The following is a 24,311-nucleotide window of genomic DNA, read 5'->3' as shown; positions in this document are numbered from 1 at the left end:
CCAGATTTGTGGATTAGCTTGAAATATGATGTTTGATGATGATAATTGTGATAAGAACAGTTGAATCCTCAATTTGAGTCTTTAAATCAATCTTTTACTCTATGCCAGTGTTTCCTGCTCCACTTTTTTTGCTGAATCTGCAGGCCCACAGCAAAACAAGTCATATTCTACCTCAGTTTGCACTCCAAATCAAATGTGATCAGACAAAAACTGCATGGTAGTAATTGAAACATCTTCTGTTGTGCTCCACGCAATAACACAAACTAATGATACTTATGAACTGGTTCAGTGAATCAAAAAAATGCTGAACAACCAGTGTAACTCTTTTGAGCTGGTCATTTTAATGAATCATTAAAAAAAACCTCACAAACTGAATGAACTCACTGAATCAACATCAAGTTACCATTACCTCACATTACCATTACCTTTTAAATGGACATTGTAACTGAAATAAACCCAAATTAATCGGAATTGAATCAGGAAATGTGTATCAATGCCCAGCCCTACTTTCCGATAAGTCTCAGGTTGTTTCATAAAAGGATGGAGATTTAACTGGTTTCACTTTATTTGAATACTTCTGGCTTAAGCTCCACTTGTAAGCACGGTTCTTTTATTATTTGTTTTTAAAACCAAGCATGCTAGCATCAGATGTGTGTTTAATCTCCAACCTTAATCAGTGCAGCCTCCTGGGCCTTGAAGAAGCGCCAACGCAGTTGAAATGTCACTGTTGGTAAATCATGAAGGATTGTGAGAGCTCTGTCCAAGTTTTAATGTTGCCTCTGTGGCAAACCAAGAACATTTTATGATTTGAAATATGCTGCGTTTGTTTTTGCAAGTGTTAACGCTTCTGGCAAATCTGCAAATGGGGAAAAGAGCAACAGAATCTGACGGAATATATGTGCACACCCTCGCTACGCTGCTACAGCCACATGATATCATGTGCTTTCCTGTAGTTGCATCAAGATGTCAGCCTTTTGCATCCTCCCACGGCCCACTGGAATGTCCACATTTGTTTTAGATGACCGGGCAGCGGATGGGCATCGAATGCTCCACATTTTCGCCGAGTGAGCAGGAGAAAAGCGTTTCCCAAACAAGTAGGGGATCTTCATGAGCAGGTGATGAAGTGGTTCCTTTGGGGAGGTCACTCCTTACGTGGTGCTCAGATGGTGTGTGTCCCGAGCCGTGAACCCCCCACTCTCACCCCACCTGTTTTACTGCAACATTCCCTCTCTGGCCACTTAGACGGCGTATGCGAACTATTCAAGTCTGAGGCATGCCTTTGTGAACATTTGTTGTTTCAGCCTAACTCGCTCTCTTTAAATTCCTCAGCCTTTTTTTAGGTGAAGCATAAGTATATTTTGTAGATTTATGCAAAAATCTCAGTGTTTTAATTTGTTCTAGTCTCTGAGGAATGATCAGTCTAGCAAATGAAATTGAGGATGTTTATGCATAAAGATTCTCAGTACAGGCTGGTTTATAATGGAATTTATATGAATATTTTATGTTTGTTTATATTTTATGTATAATATATTATATATGTGAAACAAAAGAAGATATTTTGAAGAATCTTCTGCTAATTGTTTCATGCAGTTCAATGAATGGAGATTTGAGATTTAACGCATCAAAAGGCCACAAAAACAAACATCTCTTGTCTTCTGAATCCTTTGTGTTTTATGTGAGAAACAGATTGAAATGTAAGTTTATTCACTTAAATATAATTAAATTTATTCCTTTTTATTGTTTAGTTTTTTTAAAATATATTTTCTAATTATACACTACCATTCATAGGGATCATTGGAATGAGTAATATATAAATAATAATAATAATACTTTTATTCAGCTAGGATGCATTATATAAATCAAGTTACAGTAAAGGCATTTATAATGTTACAATAATGTTCTATTTAAAATAAATGCTGTTCTCTTTGAAAATATATCACAATGTCCATAAAATATTATTGTTATAAGTAGCACTGTGTTCAACATTGATAATAAAAAGAAATCTTTCAGGGCTGGGAGAAAAAATCGTGTTTTTTAATTTATTTTTTTATTCTAAAATCGATTTTTTTACTCCAGCATCGATATTAATTCAAATTCAATTGCTTTATTTTTGTCCCTGCTTGTAGATGAGGTTGACAGAAGTTGGCCACTTTCGTTCCAACAGAGGATGAAATGTGTCTTTATCTATGAGTGTTGAGTGACGTAATATCCCAAGAGGACGCATAGAAGAGACTGAAAGCACTGAAAAGCCCTCGCGCTACTCATTTGCTGAGAGAGAGATAAGACAGTGGAGCTGCACAATTCATCTTTAAAAAGACTGTGATCTCGATTCAAACACCCACGCGATCTTTCAATTCGTCTGTCTATTAAACTTTGACAAAATCATTTAATTCAAAGCTGTGTTGGCGCTGCCGCTGACCCGGAGAGAGTTGTCATGAAACAGCTTCACAGTTTTTTCAACCTCATAGTATCATTATTTCTGTGATGCAATAGTTAAAATGATCATAGAAGTACTTGGATAAAAGTTTAAAGTTTAAATATGAACACTGATGTCTACGATAGCGATCAAAATCAGCTTTTGATAGAAACTTGGTGCTTAAAATAACGCATTTATCCATTACATTGTTTCGCCACTAAGTGGGGACAAGTGACTGTTAAAATGTTTTATTTGTTATTGAATCATTTATTTAAGAGAATGTAGTACTGTATGATGCTTCTGAAATAAAAGTCAGAAAGATGTGATGATTTGTTTTTGTAAATATGACTCATCTTATACATCATGTATAGTCTGTGTAAGTGTATGATTTAACTTTTCCTGATGGTCTAGTGTTAAAAAAATTGCAATATATTGCAATATCGAATCGCAATACTTGTAGAATCGCAATTCTTCAAAAAAAATGCAATACATAGGCTATTGTATCGGCACACAAGTATCGCGATAGTATCGAATCGGGAGATAGGTGTATCGTCCCAGCCCTAATATATATATAGCCATACAGGTTTGAAACAACATTTTTGACTGAACTATCCCTTGTAATCAGCAAACAGGGAAAGTTGCAACAGTAGTAGAAAGTCGATCCATGCCTTAAAGTAGCTTTTCCTGGTTAACCTCTCACCTGCAGTGTCTGTCCAAACACTGACTCACCTGTTGTCTGCTGTCTCAGACCATCACACATTCTCAGTGACCCTCGTGCCTGGCTGGCCTGCGTTACATCTGTGGATCTGGCATGAGGATACAATTTGACATCAAAGTAGCAGTGAATTACAGTCCCTCAAAACAGGTCCAAAAGCCTTTCTCAAACAGGCGAGTCTGTTAAATACAGTATAAATCATCCTGAGAATAAACCCTCTCTCGTTTACATTAGAGGCCCTTTTGAGATACAAAAGCCCGGAAGACTGTTACAAGATGACCCGAGTACTCGTGTCTGCTGTTACGTGGTTTAGTATGCAGTTATGTTAATTCATTTCTGCAGATATAGGCCTAGTTTTTGCTGCTTTTTAGTGTGGCTGAAAACCTCAAGGTTTATTAGTTTGGCCATTTCCCAAACAAAAGGCTTGCAGAACCAGCTAGAGTATTTGCAGAACTGTGTTCATGGATTGATTGGGTTTGTGGTCCTGATTTAAAATTCTCTGTGCTAGTACATCACTGGTATTTCAGCAAAGCCAAGGCATGTTTTATGGCATTGCTACAGAGCCAGAAGTGAATGCGGCCTGTATTTGTAGTGTACATTTGCAAATGAAAAGAGAGAAATGGCCATGTAGGAACATACCTTTTTGCAGATTGTACTTATATAACACCATATAACTATTTTTTTTATTTTTAGATTTTATTCAAATTTGATTTAAAGAGAAAACTAAATTAATTAAAAAAAATTGCAACAAATAAATGAATAAGCACTCAGATATTTAAAAAAAGATAATACTATAATGCATTTTATACATTAAGATAGCTAATAAATGATTCTCATTTTACTTGTCATTTTCTAGAATTCCCTATATTGTAAATACAGTATATGATGACAGGAAATCAATCCACAGTTACTAATAAACTAACGTTATGCTTAAGCCAATAAACATTGATTTCATTTTTAAATGCAACCTATTTTATAACAAATGCATGTGGCAGAGGTAAAGATTTTTAAGCCTACTCCAAAGAGAAGCAACAACTGTTCAGAACTGCGAGTAGCGCTACACAACATGGCTTTTGTACAAGAGTGCAAACAAAAGACAATTAATGAGAGATGCTATGGGGGGCCAGCGCTGTACAATAGACAATGAGAGTTCAGGGGTTTTTGCTTGGCTTGCTGTTTTAGCACTGATTGTATCTTGAAGAGAGGAATGAATGCTGCGACCGGATCTATTATGCCGTTTATAGGCTTCCTGCTGATGGTTTAGTCACTGTTCAGTGAGAGCTTGGTTCTCTCCAATATAGACTGACAACTCCATTGTGTTGCTTGTATTTTGTTTTATACATTTAGATTAGATTACATTAGATATATCTTATGTTTAGTATGATATAACTTTTTTTTTTTTTACTTTTGTGTTAAGGTGGTGATACACGGGGCAACTTTTTGAGCAATGTTGCTGGGCAATCTTGCCGAGCGATTGTTGCTTGAGCACTTTCCCTTTGAAAATGGCCAATAAATTTCTATCTGGATAATTTAGATCGGTCGTGGGCCCTGTGTCTCATCTGGTTGCCTGTTGACGGCAACATTGCTCAAAAAGTTGCCCTGTGTATCATCACCTTTAGATTATTGTGTGTTAAAATAAATCACATTTCCAAAAGAAATCCTTTTTAAATCTACAGAAAAAAACTTTTTCCACGAAATGTTTATTAATGTGTGATTCCACAGAGAAGTTGTAAAACGCAACAATATTCCCTCTCAAAAAGAGTCACCCCCAGGGTGCTGTTTTCACCTGCCCCGCTGCATCCTGGGGCATTTCTATTCAACAGGAAGTGAAAAGGATTATGAGCATATCCCTGTTAAATCAACAAGTCTCCAGCGACAGTGGGGTGGTATTATTCAGCTGTCAGTACCTCATTGCTTTGCTACACAATTCACGCACTCAACAATAGATGCTGCACTGGGACCTTTTAAGGCTCGAGCAGCAGAGAGAATATACGAGTTAATGTCCACGAGGACTGGAGCACCGCTGCAATGACGCTTGTGTGCATTTCATGCTCTAATCCATCATTGTGAAGACGTCATCAGAAATCCAGAAACGTCACCATCTCATATTGTTTAATGTCACGAGAAGAGAAGGTTTCTCTTTACGTTTCAAAGCGTACGCTTGTGCTGCCACTGCTCTTGAAGAAGGCTCTGGCAGAAATTAATTAGGATTATGGAAGAGGTCAGTGTGCTTGTGCTAGTATGCGAGGCATTTGCAGCGAGCGGCGATGACGCCATCTGTGCTGAAAGCAGTGAGCGGCTAATTCTGGAACTGAGTGCGACACGATTTACAGATTTTGGGTTGGAGCCGCCTCACGCGGAATACGTGATCCTCCAATCAGCCGAAAACAATTTGGTGAGCTAAATTAGGGCCTTTTATCGCTGACGGAGGAGATAAGCACAGCCTAAATATTATGTGCATGTATGCAAATGCATTGCAGATCTCTGATTATCAGTTTCAGTGGAAAGCAGTTGTTGAAATGGCATCTCACAGCCACAAGCTTGAAAAATAAGCCTCCAGTAGATCTTATCGGGGGGTGGTCAGTGCTCCCAGCTGCCCACAAATGGGACAGGAGGAGATGCACAGCTCTGACTTACCTGCAAATGCAACCAATTAGTATGTTGCACAGTCTCTGCCTGCTGTTGACAGCTGCTATAAATAGCAAAGGCTTCTCCAACAGTAACCTGTTCTCACCCCTGTGGAAAATAACTCATGGTCTTGCTACGTACAACTGCCCTCTGAAGAATCACTAACCTGCATTGGGAGAGGTTAAGTGATGTTGGTCAGTTGAGCCTATATTTTAACCAACCCGATCTCACGAATCAGTCACATTTGTACGAATTGGTCGTGAGATAGCGTTGATTTTAACACTCATGTTCTATGTGGTTCTAACCCTTGATTTCTCAAGGCTTTTCATATGTAATATTTTTATATACAAAATAAAATAAATAAATAAGCAAAGGCAAAATATATATTTTAAAAATGTAATTAAAAAAAATATGTTACATTACTTATGTTTGGGGTCTCAGAGAGCACATTTTATTATTTTTTTATTTTTTGTTTTATACATCTATTTTTCCATTTTTCATCCATCCATTCTCCAAACCGCTTGTCCTATGTGGGGTTGCAGGGTTTTTTTTAATCATTATTAATATTTATTAATAAATAAAATATTTATTTATTTTATTTTAATTTAATTTTTTTAAAGACATTTTATTTTATAAATATTTTTGCATGTACAACACTTTTATATTAGATAAAACATTCAATTCCGTTAACAGAACTTGAGTGTTAAAATTTATATTTTTGTTATATTTTATCAAATACTTTTCCTATTCCCTAAAATTGGGGTACTAAAAAGTAACTCGCCTTTGTACTGTTGCTATCTGGAATGCTTTTGTTCTGCCGCAGTAGCCATCAGGCCCTGTCCCGCTTAATTTAGTATTCATTCACTCCCACTGCCTGAAACTGTGTCACAAAACAAAGGTTTCGATTGGCGTTCATGTGGACTTCAACCATGTGATGTGTGACACTAAACAAGAGGTCTATTTTTATTGGAAAAAAAAAAAAAGGCGGCGATCTAATCAAGCCCAGTTATTTCATGTGACTGGAATGTGGGGTGAAAAGTACTCCTAATATGATATCTGTAAAATGTATTTCCCTGTACTGCTTTTTGCCAAAATATAGTATTTCCAAATGCAATCAAATAAAGCCATAATCAGCCCAACACTAAATCACAGCTGACTGTGAAAATCTCACCTCATTTGAAACCTGTCTCTATGCAGAAGAGGCGTAAAGGGATACAGGACAGAGATGTGGAATGGGAGATACGCACACTCGCTGAGCCCACCGGTCCCGTGAACTCCAGTCGGCTGGAGGACAAAAGGAAAAGGGGCCTCCTGCAGTAACTAATGCTGACGCAAAGTGACATGTACTCAGGCATTCTGTGACACCGCTGCCCCTCTCTCACTGGCTCAACTCAAGCTTAGTCTTTGACCTGGCTAGATCAGAGCAGAGCTCGGCTGCGGTCTAGCCCTCAAATACCTCGAGAGCCTATAGCATCCACATGCAAAGGCAAAAAATTACAAATGCAAAGAGCAGAGCCTCTGGCTAAATGTGAACTGGCACAGAACACCGAATTTAGAATAATGCAAATGAACCCTGTTGCATGTGATCCTGTGCAACCTAGTCTAGTTTACCTGGATTTACTTAATCCAAATAAATAAAATGTTACAGGATACTCTCCATCTTTAATTTCTAATATATATGTATATATATATGTATTGTTTTTTTGTGCTTATTTTGGGGATATATCACATATAGGATATATGTATACAGACACAAAGGTGTTGTATGCCGTCTAACACTGGCCATTTTCTGAGCGTCTCGAGGTGGTGCGTTTTTGAGATGCTGTGTCAAGTTATAAAAAGTCAAACTTTTAAAAATGTGTCTCAATTCCCTGCATTCTGTTTCATCCCTTTGCTTGTCTGCTCGTTTTTGAACACAGGAATGCGTCCTATAGCTGTAGGTTTTAAAAAGCACGTCTTCACAAAGACAATGAACATTCCTCCTACTGTCGACCATAGCAAGTCAGTGTTGTGTTTTAGTTAGAGGTGCACTTCAGGAGGAATGCCTGCTTGTTCTACACTTGCACTTTGAAGTGACGCCTAGTGACATTTGCTCAGCAGCTGAAGGAATATCAGAGGTATTTTCGTTTTGGAGATTGCCTTATCTTTGCTGAATGCTACTATTTTTAGTCTTGGTGGAACAAGACAGAAACTCATTTCTTCCATGATAGAAATCTACTCATCTAGCAGTTCACAACATTTAGAGTAATGGGACTTTGGGAATATGTTACATAACAGAATCATTTTCCTCAACTGAATAAGAATCAGAGCACACAGATATATCCAACATGAGGGTTACATGTAAATGAACAAAATAAATATCCAGCCAATATAATGACTGCGTCTAGCTCCCTGAAGTACCTTCCTCTCGGCTTTCATTATTAGACATCTTCAATTGAGATTGGATGAAACAGATGAGTCTGAGGGCAGAACAAAAGGTCATTTTTTTCTCATTTCTCCAGTCACTTGGGACTTTTTAGACTGTAAGCGAATTAATATTCGACTTTAGACCTCTAAAAACAAGCATTTTCTCTTCGTAATCTTCTGTGCTTATGCAAAAGAGTCTTTGTTGAACCTATCTGATTGTAACACTCATGCAAATAAACCTATGGCAGACCTAAATGTGTAAATATCTTTAAAGGAGATAAAACTGTAGACCGTTGAGATCATCCATTTGGGCAGCGTCAAGAGAGTAAGAGCCGCCCACAGCTGTAAAAACACCACCATTACTGACTCGAGCTTAAACCTCTACACTTTTGTTGATGCCGTTGTTTTCATGAGTTCTGAGAGGTCAGCTATAAGCTACTTTCCCTGTAGCAGGTGGGATGTCCTACGCGGAGATTATTTAGAGGGGGGTTTAACACAGCCATGCCAAGTACTGAGGCGACTGGCTTCACAAGAAGCCTTAAACTCAACAGAAATGCACTTTTACATGGGATTTTCCCATGGGATTTTTTTTTAATGCACATTAGAGTATATTGGAATACATCTATTAGTATGGGCATTCATATTTTTTGTTAGAGGGAAGTGGCTGGTGTTTCTTGTCTAGTGACTTGCATCTTTGTTTATAAAAAACTTTTATTTTGTATTATTTATTTGAGATAATAAATAACTGATCCATAACTGTGTTTATGAGCTGTATATTGAGGGAAAACTGTGAGCTAAATGCACCTTTTTAAAGCTGAAATATGTAAAATTTTGCATTAAAAAAATAATTAAATTAAATTAAAAAATGTATTATTAATTTTCTGGATGAAATTTAAAATAAAATGTCTAAAATGTGTAATTTTAGTAATTTTAGCTGGATATTATTATTATCATTATTATTATTTCAGTTCCCCTGATGTGGCAGTTGTGGCATGTTTTTGTGATAAATGAATTCATTTGCTTAATTACTAACTTAATTATCCTACTTTAATACCTTGATTTGAGTATCATTTGTTTCCTTTTATATATACAAAAAAGCCATCCCATAATGCACTGCAACAGACTCAGTGAAAAACAAAATCAAAAATCGCGGACGAAGAGAGAGAAATGTTAATTATAATTATTAATTATAATAATAACTGTTTTAAAAATCGAGTTTATTGCCTAATTAAAGTGCTCCACATCACTCACTATGAGGTTAGGATGCTCCCTTAGAAGGCAGCTGTCTATGTAGGCGGTAGATAGCCCAGTAGATTTCACAACAGAGCTTGTATTCCTCCCATCGGCATCAAACAAAAACAGATGCCAAAATGCCCATGAGACAAAATGTGAATTTAAAACACGTGGTCTCCTCTGTTATTTCTCAATGGTTTGCCCTTGTGAGTCCACACAAGTGTTCGTACAGGCTCGAAGGGTGTAGCGTACGAAATACACTCCTCAGCGAAGTCACACTGGGAATATTGCTGTACAGTTCTCCATGTTAGGAGGATTTCTGACCTCTTGCACATCATGAATTGTTCAGGGCTACAAACATGCAGATCGTTTTAAAGCTGCGGGGCAGAGCCCGGGTGTGACTGTCTATGATGTGAAATCACTCTGAACTTCAGAATCTATTACAGTTGGATACGATCAGCTTATAGGGAGCTATGGGACACATCCAATCCAATCCCAGTGAAGTAGACCCGGGATGTGAAATGAATGGCTCTGTGGGCATCTCTTTCTCAGCCAGTGAACAACCTCCCAGCCTCCTCCCCCCTAGCGAAATGAATCAATGCTGCAGTTTAAAAATAACAAGGAATATTATCCACTTCATGCATTGCTGAGTGAACCGAATGCGTTGAATGCTCTCTGACAGGCTGCGTCGGAGCAGAATGTGTTCGGTCTCTTCTGCACACTGGTCGTGGATCACGATGCAGGGTGTGGTGGGTTTTTAAACGTCGCACCGTGGAGGCTGTCCAAACAGCCCCATGATTCTGGCTGTATAACTCATTTCTCTGTGGTGTAATGTTTCTCCATAAGCCGTCATGCTGAGTTAGGTGTTGAAGACAGGATTAGAAAATGGCCTCCTCGAATAGGGCGACCTCACCGTCGTGCACTTTTCTGAGTTCAGTTCCAAGGTGGTCCATTCGTGCAGTTTTAAATACAAGTTAAGCTCAGACAGCGTAATGCTGATTACCTCAAACAATAATTTGGGACTTGTTCCTTTTTTTTTTTTTTTTAAAGGGCAAATATCGAGTTTAAGGTGAGACACTTAGAAGTGAATGGGGCTGATTTAAGAGCAGTAATGTGAAGCTTTATGTGAGTACTTACACTATCATTCAAAAGTTTGGGGTCAGTAAGATATTTTTTTCTTGAAGTAAAGTAATACTTCAGCAAGAATGCATTAAATTGATCAAAAGTGACAGTAAAGACATTTATAATGTTAAAAAAATATCTTTGGTCTTTTGAACTTTGTTCATCAAACAATCATCATATCAGCATTATTGATAATGATTTCTGAAGGATCATGTGACACTGAAGACTGGAATAATTCAGCATTACCATCACAGGAATAAATTGCATACATTTTAAAATATATTAAAATAGAAAATAGCTGTTTTAAATTGTAATAATATTTAACTGTTTTTACTGTATTTTTAATCAAATAAATGCAGTGTTGATGAGCATAAGAGACTTCTCTTTCCGACCCTAAACTTTTCTGTTAAAACTTGTGCTGTAAAGCGGTTTAAAATCATCATTTTGCAGTCTTTCTAGGGTTTAAGGAGTTACATGGTCATGGTGACAACGCTGAATATGAACATAACTTCAAACAGAAAAGAATATTTAAAATAATGTTAACGTGCATATTGTTTATGTCTTGTGGCTATCCTATTGAAACAGTGACTATTTTGGTGTTTACTTGGTGCCCTATTCCTTGGTGCCTCACTGTTAATCAGCCCCTTTACAAAAATTGCCACAAATTCTGTTGATTGAGAATTACAGCACACAGATGCTTTATGTAGATATGGAAATTTGGCTAAGTCAGTAAAGCTCTCTCTCTCTCTCTCTCTCTCTCTCTCTCTCTTTTTTTTCTCTCTGTTATATTATTCAGTTCTGTAATGCCCAGGATTTTACCCAGGCATTACACTAAGATTACTGAAGAGAACCAACAGTTATGCCTCTAAAGGAAGAAGTGGGAGATTAAAGCTCGGCTAGGATTGTCACATCTCATCCAGCTGTGCTCTCCTAACAGGAAGAGAGAGGTCAGGATATATAGGTCATAGAACACCTGCCTTGTTTGAGGGCTCAATTATCCCTCAAATGGCACTTCACCCGACAGGACAGACCCTACATCATCGGGTGAGGTGTACGGAGGCAAACATTACTGACACAAGCTACGCTTTTGGTAGTGCTGCTGAGCACCAGCCTCCTATTTGATGGCATGAGAGGACAGGATGTGGCAGGGAAAAGTAGACTAGAGACGCCATCACCGCTTCCTGGACGTCTAGTCACAGAGTGGACAATGGCCTTTGTGTCCTCCATCTGGCTGAATGTGATTGTAAAAGAGGATGTAAACCTGTGGATGTGTTTGTGTGTGGGGTTTTTTGGGCACATCCTGCATCCTTTCCTTCCTTATGTCATTGCATTGATCGGCACCTCTTCCTAAAATTTCTGCATTAAAAAGTATCATTTACACTAATACACTAATGCGACTTGTAAGCCCGTCTATTGGTCCAATAGGGGTTTCCAATAATACGGGGAAGGTTTCTCTGCGCGTTACTGTCTTTCCTTTTACACAACACAACAAGATTAAATGGAACACAATTCTCATATGTATTTTCTCGTTATTTCATCTGACTCCATAAATGAAAAGGTTTTAATGATATCTGGGCATCATTAAAACATGAATGAATGTTTGACTATTCCTTTTAACCATTAAATGAACAATGTCAAAATCAGTTAAAATAATCACATGTAACAGTTTAATATTTCAGATATCAGAGATCAATTCCACAATCAATTCAAATATCTAGAACATGGTTATACATTGGTTACACCAAATAAATGTGTGACCATTATTCAGAAATCTAAGCTGGGACGCTTTGTGTGCGTTCATGTGCGGTTTCACCAGATCCTGCGGTGTTATTGTTAACTGAAACCAATAAAAATGTTCAGTAATTGAAATAAATCTGAAATTAAATCAAATATAAAATATTCATTAAAATAAAAAAATAAAAAAATGAAATATAAATAAATCTAAAACTGAATCTGATATCAAATCAATTGGAGCTAAATAGAAACATTTAAAAAGAAAATAAATAAAGACAAAAGTACATACTACAATTAAAATGAAAATAAAATATAAAAATAAAACAATTTAAAATATGAATAATACTATTATAGTAAGTAATACTAAAATAACACTGGATCCTACTAGTGTGTGCATGAGTGTCCCGATTTGTGTTCAAATGACTCTTCTCATTCTTTTGAATGATTCAGTCAAAAAGATTCAACTTGCTCGCTCGTAAATCATCCAAAGCCATTACTCAGTTGACAATTGACTCCCTCACTGAGTCCGATTCTAAATAAACCGAGAATCGTTACAGAGATTTTAGATTTGTTAAAAATTACATAATTCTATTTACTCCCTGGTTGCTAACATGACAAAGAGTTGCAATGATGCACATGACAAAGATGCATATTCACAACAGTTAAGTTGTATAAATTAATAATGGTATTCGGGAACAAAAAGAGGCTGTTATTACGTTTTGTTTTTTGTTTTTTACACCAATATTTCTTACAGTAACAATGTTTGTTGTACTGTCCTTCTCATATTTAAAACGCATTTAAAATGCGGTTTCTCTCTCAGATTTGCATCCACGTCTGTTGTATTACTAGCCTTGTTCTGTGTTAGATGGATGAATCCTCAAGAGCCTTGGCCCAAAATACAATCATCAAAGATTCATAAAAATTATCCCTAGCAATTGATGGCCATTAAAATTTCAGTGCCCTGAATATATGCTCTTTCAGGAAAAAAAACACACAATGTTTTATAAATATTTGTATGGAAGATAATGACACAAAATTACCACAGACATACAGTGCTTGTTTATGGATGGTGTTCAATTGCTTATCCATGGTGAACCCAATGATTTTAACCGACCAGCTTTTCATAGGGAGTTAACCTGTAACCTTTTAAAGTGGTAGAGAAAGCGTCGGGGTTTATAGGTCGTGTTCTATGCAAATAGAGCAAGTGTTCTTCTTCCTCTGTGAGCACCGAATGAGCAACATTACTAGATTCATTTAAATACATTTTCTTGATGTTGGCCAAAAGCGAAGAGACGCAAACTTCTAAAAATAGTACGGACTTCAAAGTTGACCTTTTTGATTTAACATGTTTATTAGTGACTACGTGAACTTCGTGAGCCCCTCTGGCCTTCACTTTAAAGCAGTCAGCTGTTATTCATAACACAGAACGGAGACTGCCAGTCAGCCTCCACAATTATCTGTGGTGGGACGCTTTTACATCAGTGATGTTTGTTGTGAGAGTGAAACTAAAAATGGCTGGTAACATATCCGTTCACAGCTCACAGGGATGCGAAGAATGTGTGCTGTCAGGGTGGAGGGGGACGACTGTTAATTGAGTTTCATGAATCTTTAAAAGAGTTTAGCGGTACCAATATCGCATGTAGTTTAGGTCGCAACGACACCCCTGAAATGTCAGTGGGCGATGTCCAAGTTGTTAATTCAACATAAAACTGATGTTTGTCTCCATCTTCTCGTTGCAGGCTACATCAGCACCTTGGCAGTCATCCTCAAGACACTGAATGAAAAACCGTGGGTCAATGAGTTTGAATGTAAGGCTGAGTAATTTACTCCCCAGCAGTCTTTAGCTGCGGATTCTAACATTAAACCCGGCACTTGAACTGCTCACAAGCTCTCTCGTTTTGTCTTCCCATGCAGCAGTCGAGCTGTCCTGCATGATAGAGTCGATCACCACTTCTAATCCCAGAATAGAATGGAAGAAGATTAAGAATGGAGAGCCCAGTTATGTGTATTTTGAAAAGGAAATCGCAGGTAAACTATACAACACTCTTCTGAAAACTGTGCCATACAACACATTGATGCATAATATTTTACAATAAGGTTAGCTAATGCAATAGTTAACATGAAATAACAGTAAACATATCATTTGTTAATTCTACATACACTACCGTTCAAAAAATTTGGGGTCGGTCAGATTTTTTTTTTTCTTTTTGAAAGAAGTCTCTGATGCATTTATTTGATCAAAACAGGAAAACAGCAATATTGTGAAATATGATTACAATTTAAAATAATTGTTTTCTATTTTAATTTATTTTAATTATATTCCTGTGATTGGGAAATATTAATTTTTAGCATCATTACTCCAGTCTTTAGTGTCACATGATCCTTCAGAAATCATTCTAATATGCTGATTTGGTGGTCAAGAAACATTTATTACTATTATCAATATTGAAAACAGTTGTGCTCCAAAATAGAAATCTTATTTAAGATGATAAATGTCTTTAATGTCAATGATCAATTTAATCTGTGCTTGCAGAATAAATGCATTACTTTCTTTCCAAAAAAATAAATAATAATAATCTTAATGCCCCCCAAATTTTTAAACATAAGTGTGTGCCATTACATTTAACATCATATTTCAATGAAATATAAATTAAAGTACTAGAAATAAATATGAATGAACAATAAACAATTATATATTTATACATAAACATTCACCCAGATTAATGTTGTAAAAAAATATGGTTACAATTTGGAAAATCATTTTATAATAAAAATTAAATTAGTTAATTAGTTAATAATAACAGCTTGCTTGAACAAACAATGAACAATACAGCATTTATTAATATAGGTTAATTTCTACATAATACATTTTAACACTTTGAATGATATAAATTAACATCTGGTAAAATATTCTGAACGAACACCAATTAACAATGAATAACTGAGTAGTTATTATTGATGTTATATTATTATTATTATAAATTATAAATTAATATTAAGCTAGATTAACAAATGCTGTAAAGGTATTGATCATTGTTAGTCCAAGTTACCTATTGTACCAAATGTTACTATAAATGTTATCAAATTGAAATGCATGAAACCTAATACGTCAACCAATGTCAATGAATTGAAATGCATTTCCTCACATTCAATCAGTATTTAGTAAGCATTTGGGGTTGGAGTATAATTTATATCACATTGTATGTAGGGGAACAGCTTTCAGTCCACCCATTTCAACCTTCTCTCGTTTTTATTTTCTCCAGGTGACCTGGAAAAGAGAGCGAAAATTCGAGAACCTGCGACCTTAGTCATTCTCAACGCAACGAGATCTGACACTGCTGATTACCGCTGTGAAGTCACTGCCCCCAGTGACCAAAAATCCTTCGATGAGATTTTGATATCACTCGTTGTAAGAGGTGAGCGGTTCCACTCAAATAATTCTACATCTATTGATTATTGTCTGACAGCCCCTCAGTACTGTGCCTTGTGCTGAAATTGTTTTTTTTTTTATGAGGAATTTTGAATCTGTTGTAGACATTGTTAGTACTTCCCAACTGCTACGATGTAACGTGAGATGGAGCGGCGAGCCAAGGCACCCACCCTTGGCGCACATTTGAGGATGCTTGCTCAAACCCTACAGGGCGTGTCCAGGGCTATATGAGGAAACCTCTGAAACTGCATCTGAGTTTAATCAGGGATCTAAAAGGGGAAAGAGCAGCATGTTCAGTTAGCCAGGATGCTTGCAGTCAGAGTCACTATGGTGCATGTGTGTGAGGATGCTATTGTCTGTGCAATTACGTTAAGATGATTCTCTTGTGTGCCATGCAGTGAAGCCCGTCGTGCCCAGATGCTCCGTACCCAAGTCCGTCCCAGTGGGCAAACCAGCAGAACTGCATTGTGTGGAGGATGAGGGCCACCCGAAGTCCCAGTACCAGTGGTTCCGTAACAAGGAGGAAATCCCAGAAGACGCCAAGAGCAGCCCAAAGTTCTTAAACTCCACTTACACCCTAAATGGAGAGATGGGCACTTTGGTGAGTTCGGAAAAAGAGGCAATGGGGTAGGCGTAGGGATATTTTTGGGGACCCAGTTGATGTGCGATGGGCTCAGCCATGAGGGGAATCTGCTGTCCTCATTTGCACATTCCAGAGTGCCATTCTCCGCCATTTGTACTCTGTGCCCTCGACAACCTTCACACCACTTTTTTAAAGTTTGACCTGCACTGCAGAACAGCCTCTTCCCCCTAAGGAGGCAACGTCTGAAGGGCCAACCGGGTCCTTAAAGATCTGCCCGAACCTCGTTTGACACCTCTGTCTTACTTTTTATAACCGCACCACAATCAGAAAGATGCTTCCCGGTTTCACACAGATTTTTTTGTTTTAGTCTAGTTTTTGTTTTTTGATGAGAGGATCCTTAAATTTTTGTTCATATTTCATCATGTCATATTTATTCAGTTTAATCTGTTTTTGGTGCCTAATTTTAGGTGATGAAAATTACATTTTAATTGATGCAAGAGTTGAAAATGAAACCAAATATTTAAACCATTTAGTATATTTTCTTCCTTAAAAAACATTGTTAGCTCATTGTTAATATCCTGCGTTGCAGTTTTTTTCAACAGCGCGTTTTAAATAAAAACGTGTAATTATTGCTATAATCCACAATAATAAATAAAAAAACCTTGATTAACCCTTCAAGTATTTTCAAGTATACACTGCTGCTTAGAAACACACACACACACTATATACTGCTCAAAAGTTTAGGGTTGGTAAGATTTATTCATGTTTTAAAAAAGTCTCGGTAACACTTTACAATAATGTTTCATTTGTTAACAGTAGTTAATTGTATTAACTAACATGAACTAACCATGAGCAATAAATTTGTTAATCTTTTTTAACGTTAGTTAATAAAAATACAGCTGTTTATTGTTTGTTCATGTTAGTTCACAGTGCATTAACTAATGTTAACAAGATTTTAATAAAGTATTAGTAAATGTTGCAATTAACATTAACAAAGATTAATAAATGCTGTATAAGTGCCATTCATTATTAGTTCACGCTAACTAATGTAGTTAACTAATGAACCTTATTGTAAAGTGTTACTGAATTCTCTTATGCTCACCAAGCCTGCATTTATTTGATCAAAAATACTGTAAAACAGTAATATTGTGAAATGTTATTATAATTTAAAATACTGTAACTATTTTTTTTTTTAATATAATTTAAATGTAATTCCTGTGATGGCAATTTTTTTTGGATTTTCAGCATCATTACTCCAGTCTTCGGTGTCACATGATCCTTCAGAAATCATGATTTGGTGCTCAAGAAACATTTATTCTTATTACCAATGTTTAATACAGTTGTGCTGCTTAATTTTTTAATTTTTTTCAGGATTCTTTGATGAATAGAAAGTTCACTTTTGATCAATTCAATGTGTTCTTGCAGAATAAAAGAACAAAAATATCTTACTGACCTTAAACTTTTGAACTTAAGGTTAGGTTATGTGAAATGATTTGTCAACTTAAATGACTGTAATTTCTGGTTTTCAGAAATTCAGTGCGGTCAGGAAGGAGGATGCGGGGGAGTACTACTGCAGAGCCAGGAATGAGGCTGGGTTCTCTGAATGTGGACCGCAGCTGATGGAAGTTTGTACGTATTTATATTGCCTTTTCCCATGTGACAGGACACCCCTCAAATCCATGATCTCATACTTCGCCTTTTTTTTCTAGATGATATCAACATTGCTGGAATTATTCTGGGCGTAGTGGTTGTGGTGACAGTCCTTCTGTGTATAACAGTGGGCATCTTCTGTGCCTATAAACGAGGCTACTTCACCAGCCAGAAGCAGACGGGAAACAAGTAAGCGCACGACTTTGACGGCCACTTCCGTCTGAGTCACACTTGGTCCCAGAGCAGTTTTGACTCACCGTTTCAAAGCTTTTTCCCATTTTGTCCCCAAAGAAGCTCCTGAATGTCCCCAGCATATCCTTAAAGGGATACTCCACCTCTGGAAAGATGAATGTGTATTTAAATTGGGTCATTTATGTAGAAGAAATGTGAAATTATTTTTGAATTTGGAGCTTTCTAGACTGAGAAAAGCCAGAAAATGTATTTTTGGCTCATGTGGATGAAAGACAACAACTCCCAGAATGCACTTGCTTCGCTGCTCTACGAGGCCACTCCCAAGCCACGCCTACCGGTTAGAGAGCAGTTGTAAACAATAAAGCTAACTAGTCTCCGTGAGTCTGCCCGGGTTTTTGAGATAGCATCGCACAAAATGTCCGGGATTCGGCTTTTGCGTTTTATAGTCGCCATTCATTGTGTTTACTGTGGCGAGCAGGACGAGACTAGGGCCACGGGAGAACGGCACGAGGCCGGTGGCGTGATTACTGATGACCGACACCTGTGAGGCACTGGTCTCGTATCTCTCATGGAGGAGCGGGTATTTTCTTAGCAATGGTAAAACGCACATCAACCGATCACGCCACCGGCCTCGCGTCTTTCTCCCGCGGCCCTAGCCTCGTCCTGCTCTCCACAGTAAACATGATGAATGGCGACTTTAGAACGCAAAAGAGGTGGCGTGATTACTGATGAGCGGCGCCTGTGAGACGCACCGGTCTATTTTCTTAGCAATGGTAAAACGCACATCAACCGATCACTTGTTTAGCGTTCATGTAAACACTACATTCAGATTCACCAATCCGAATGAATTCAGTTAGATTGAAACAAAAGGTGTGCATGTAAACAAAGAATGGCGACCGTAGAAAGCAAAGCCGAATCCCGGACATTTTGGATGATCTCGACGGCCGGACATGCAGGTTTCTGCCGGTGAAATCAAACGCACTGGCACTTATATGTGATAGGTCTGTTAGCGCATTAGGTCCAACCCCCTATGGGCGGGTTTGAAAGGGTGGGAACTAGTGCTTGTAGTCTTAACAGAAATCCCCCCCTCTTACACTTCCTCCGACAATGACGCAAAATGACGATTTTTGCGTCATTGTAGGAGGAAGTGTTAAGAGGTAAATACGGATTTCTCCCGTCTCAGGAGAAAATGTTGCACGACCATTCAATAGTATGACTGGGTTTCTAACATAGCAAAGCTTAATGCAAATGGTTGGAGTGTTCCTTTAACATCACATTTAGCTTGTTCAGATATATGAAATAAATGTAGTTTTAATAAATTCTAATATCATATAGTGCTGACTGACTGCTTAATGTTTTTTTTTTTAGTTACAAAGCTCCAGCAAAAGGAGATGGAGTGGACTATGTCAGAACAGAAGATGAGGTAGGTGGAAATAAAGAGATTTTTTATTTATTTATTAAGGCTTCCATGAGCTTCAAAATTCTGAGAAAATTCAGGGAATCAGTTAAACGTACTTTACTCAATCTTCTCTCTTTCAGGGAGATTTCCGACACAAATCCTCATTTGTCATCTGAGCGGAGGAAGACGGGTGACGGAAGAGATTCAGAATTACATTTAAAGTTATTGGCACTATTACACCTCGCAGACACAAATCCCCAAACGTGGACACAGATGTCGGAGCTGCCATGGCACGTGCCTTGCTTTTTGGCACGTCTGCAACGACACAATTTGCATTTTGCCAAAGGTGACAAATAATCATGTCTGATCACTGTTTAAAGACACTAGATGTTTCTTGTTTCTTTAATTCAACTTTTACAGCCCCTTTTTACAGCTGACTACAATTTTGCCTGTTGTAAAATTCTGGCAGAACCCGATATACAGCAAGAAAACGTTTTCCTTGAAATCTTCTGTCATTTTTTTAAAAACATTTGTTTTGTACTAGCTAAATTTGTCAGACTATTTTTGATGGAATATATTTTAAACTGCCTATAGAAAAAAATGTTTTACTTTTTTAAATATTTGTAAAATACTAACATAGAAGCTAGTGTTTTTTTTGTTGTTGTTTTTTTGGACTAATTTGGGGGTGAGAGAAACCATTCCCACCCACTTCACATCCTTGGTTTTAGTCATTGGACATGCAAATAATGTACCAGACCACTTGACGTTGTGGATGTTTCGTTTTGTTTCAAATCCTTTCAACGGCATATCCAGCAACACCGGCTTCAATCAAAGGTCTTATGTACTTACTAAAGTGCTGGGGTTTCATGTTAATAGTGAAAGGATGTTCCATGTTCATGTTTGTAGATAGTCTTAGACAGTGAGTATCTTTGGAAAAATACCAGCAAAAAAGCTGGAGAATATTTTGAAAGACCAGTGCTCTTCATTTTAAGTGTCCTTCTATGCTAGCTGTTTATTTTGTATATAGTGAATATACTGTCTAGGTTTTATTATTTTTTTATTATCCTTTCTTCTTCTTCTCTCTCTATGATTTTTCTTTTCTTATTTGAGTGAGAAATCCTCTCAATGTTACTTTTTAACATAACAGGGTTTGTATGTTGACTAACTGGTTGTATATAGATCCACTGTGAGCTACACTGTGCATAACAAGTTTTTGGTTTAATTAAACGTTGAATGAGGCAAATATGACACTCTTTCCATGAAAAAAACCCAAATTGGTCATGGTAGAGAGGGGATCTGCCTTATTAAATACATTATTAAAACAAAAAGCCTGGAACCCTGTAAACTTTTCTTCCGTAGCAATGATTATGGCTATATTTGGACTATTCACACATCATTTTGATCTAAATTATGTTAAAGAGTACAATCAGCTGAAACTGAATGCTTTTGTTAATATTTTATGAGTAAAACCTTGATTTTTTTATCCTGCCACATGCTCAGAAACTTCTGAAAAGAATCATAAATCATTCCTCTTAAGTGCCTTCATGTGTAGACAGTGACAATAATGCAGTTTTCAATCACTAAATGCTGTAGCGGTTAATTGGAATATGCAGAACAATTTTTCTAATTCACTTCTAATTCATCACTCTTAAATCAGGTCAATATTTAGAAAAGATCAGGTGTTTGAGAGGAATGATAATGTTCTGTGCTCACCCACTGTTTTGGTCACATATCTGATATTATATATTTTTTTGTAAATAGACCTGTTGTTGTGAATTGATTTTGAGGAATTCGTTTTTGACGTAGCTATTCTATCATGTATTAGTGCCTAAATGTAGATTGAAATAATGTTTCAGGAGGACAGAGCACTAGTGTTATTTCAGCAGATGGAATCAGAGTTTTATAGTTTCACTAGACACATACGATATATAATTGATTTTATATAGAAGGTTAGAAAGCGAGGTACATTTCGAGTCACAGCCCAATTCAGTCCTATATCCCTACATATGGAGAACTGTGAGGGGAACATAAAATAAGGTATTTTGTGGGTTTGGGAAAAAAGCAGGGCGAGCTGTACCAAATACTGACTGCCAAAAGAGCATTTTCTACAATTCCAGTATTATTCTGCTCTCAGATCTTTCTTTTCTTTTTATTTTGTTTGTAACTCTTGAGAAATATTTTTTTGGAGGCTGAGTTCAGATGGTTTTTTTTTTATAGTTTCCGTTTGTGGTTGTTTTGGAGACAGCTGGAATTTTAAATGAAACATATTTCATTCACTGAATTCATGTAAAGTCCCATTGGTTTGGGACCGGTACAAATCCTGTGTGAATTCTTGAACAGTATGTTTGTGATTAATAAAACTCACTTCATAAATTCAGTATGTTGTCTTCATTTTAAAATGAATTAATCGTTTTCTAAAATAGATTTGACATTTGTTATACATATATACATACTATATATATATATATATATATATATATATATATATATATATATATGTATTTTTTGCTGTTGTTTCATTGTTGAATATAAATGGAAAACAAAAAAAGGATCATTTGAAGAAGCACTCAAGGATTTTTCATAAAAAATAAACAATGCTTTGCAAAATCATGTACACTCACAATAGATGAAGGCTCCAGATATCAGCAGGCTAATAACCCCAAATTATTATTTTTATTTTTAAATGGAAGGGTCTATCACCTCATGGGAGCTGCCATATGCAGCCGAGATCACATGACCAGCAGAATATGTCTCACATTATCTACATAATTCCCCTGTTTTTCGTCTTATCTTAATTTGGTGAATAAATTAATCTCGTCAATATAAGTAGGGGACTGCTATAACAGTCAAAAAATCATACTGAGAGCATCTTTAATTAATTTACAGTTTTTCTCCATTGGTTTGGCTCATTTCTTGAAACAGAAATTACATTCGCAAAACTCTAAGATCATTTGGCAAAACAGTCTTACAGTTCAGCACAACACTATAGCTCACTTGCACAAGCTCATATCTCTCCCAAAACTGTTCACTCATGCTTCAAAACTTAATTCATTTCCCATATAAAGAGTCAGTGCCACGAAAATGGCAAAGATCCTTCTCAATTGCTTTGGCTCATTTCTTGAAACAGACCGGACGTTCTCAACACTCTTGGTGCTTTTGCCAAAATAACGTGGATGGTTTGGCACAACACCATGGTTCACCTGCAAAAGTTCATACCTCTCCCAAAACAGTTCACTCATGTATCAAAACTACATTTCCTTCTCATTTAAACAGTCAGTGCCCCCAAAATGCTTCGTCCCTTTGACATTGTGTAAGCACTGCAAGTCAAAATGTTTAGATGTTTTGTCACTATGGCAGAGGACCATTGAAATATCCCTCGTGTCCACCTTTCAGTCTTAGCCCAGTCCTTCATTGACAGTGGTTACTGTCCTGTTTTTTGTCTAGCTAACAGAATACAATTGTGTATAAAACTGAAAAAAAAAAAATATATATATAGGATTTTAGGGTAAGAGTAGCCTCCAAGGTTTGACATCACACATTGCACTCATACTGCCAAGGAAATTGTAACCATTAACAAAAAACAATGAAAATGATATGCAGCCTACAGTGCTGTAAATAAAGCTGGAGTTTCACAACTAACAGTTCTCACAACTAACACTGGTCGCTGTCCTCACCCTCCTGGCCATTCACACGCTGCTGTCTGTCTGGCCACAGATTCTCGTCCACACCACAGCGTATATTCTCCCTTGCGATGCAACGAGGGAAGAAACGGCGTGCATGTCACAACCATCCCCTACACTGATCTCCTGTAATATCCTCACATGCAGCGTCCATTGCATGGAGCAGGGACCTCTGATCTTGAGCCCGATGCTCATACACTCTCCACCTCCAAGCGGAGAAATACTCCTCAATAGGATTGAGGAAAGGAGAGTAAGGTGGTAGGAACACCATGACCATCCTTAGATGAGTAGTGAACGAGGCCCTGATGAGCGGGCCACGGTGGAAATTCACATTGTCCCATACAATGACATATTGTGGTAGGTGAGGCCCTACGAGGCCTCTCTCATTTTCAGGGATCAAATCAAAATGAAGGCGGTCCAAGAAGATGAGGAGCTTCTGTGTATTGTATGGGCCAAGACTGGGGATGTGAGTGGCCACACCATTCTCAGATATGGCAGCACACATAGTTATATTGCCCCCTCGCTGGCCTGGGACATCCACCATGGCCTGGTGGCCAATAGGCCAATAATATTATATGGTATTATATATATATAGATATAGATATATATATATATATATATATATATATATACATATACAGTATATAGACAGTATATATATATATATATATATACAGTATATAGACAGTATATATATACTGTGTATATATATATATATATATATATATATATATATATATACACACACACATATGGTATTCATGGTATTATGTTCTTGACTAATTTTGACAATTGAACAGAATATTGTGCATGTGATGACTTATACAATGAAATGACGCTGACATGTTTTGGAGCGAACAACCATTAGACTGAGAATCAACAATCAGTTTAGATCAACAAGATCTATTCACTTGGAAATTGTGCTAAATGTAGGCTACCTGTACTTAATCATTTGCAAAGATGTACTGAGACATTGAGACATGTAGGCTACTTAGACATTTGCAATTTGATGAAATGAATGAGAAATTCAATTCTGTTGTGAACAATTGCCAAGTGGTTTGGAGGTTTGTCCATGTTGTTTTGAGAATGTAATTTCTGTTTCAAGAAATGAGCCAAACCAATG

The 24,311-nt window shown here is 37.0% G+C and overlaps 1 protein-coding gene across 1 annotated transcript in view; it reads left to right on the top strand.

The window, feature by feature from the left end:
• jam3b (junctional adhesion molecule 3b) overlaps positions 1-21,881 on the top strand; it is a 32,793-nt gene extending 10,912 nt beyond the window's left edge. Inside the window, exons 2-9 of the mRNA XM_084137457.1 lie at positions 13,994-14,062; positions 14,169-14,282; positions 15,518-15,670; positions 16,083-16,285; positions 17,797-17,896; positions 17,977-18,106; positions 19,478-19,532; positions 19,649-21,881. Of these exons, the coding sequence (XP_083993583.1) occupies positions 13,994-14,062; positions 14,169-14,282; positions 15,518-15,670; positions 16,083-16,285; positions 17,797-17,896; positions 17,977-18,106; positions 19,478-19,532; positions 19,649-19,684 (860 nt within the window). The 3' untranslated portion in view covers positions 19,685-21,881. The remainder of the gene's footprint in view (positions 1-13,993; positions 14,063-14,168; positions 14,283-15,517; positions 15,671-16,082; positions 16,286-17,796; positions 17,897-17,976; positions 18,107-19,477; positions 19,533-19,648) is intronic.
• The last annotated feature ends 2,430 nt before the right edge of the window (positions 21,882-24,311 follow it).

This window comes from Abramis brama (assembly GCF_963993115.1).
Source record: "Abramis brama genome assembly, chromosome: 15".
NCBI classification, from domain to species: domain Eukaryota; kingdom Metazoa; phylum Chordata; class Actinopteri; order Cypriniformes; family Leuciscidae; genus Abramis; species Abramis brama.
Note: the sequence above shows the minus strand (reverse complement) of the source record. Positions and strands in the feature narration are given on the sequence as shown.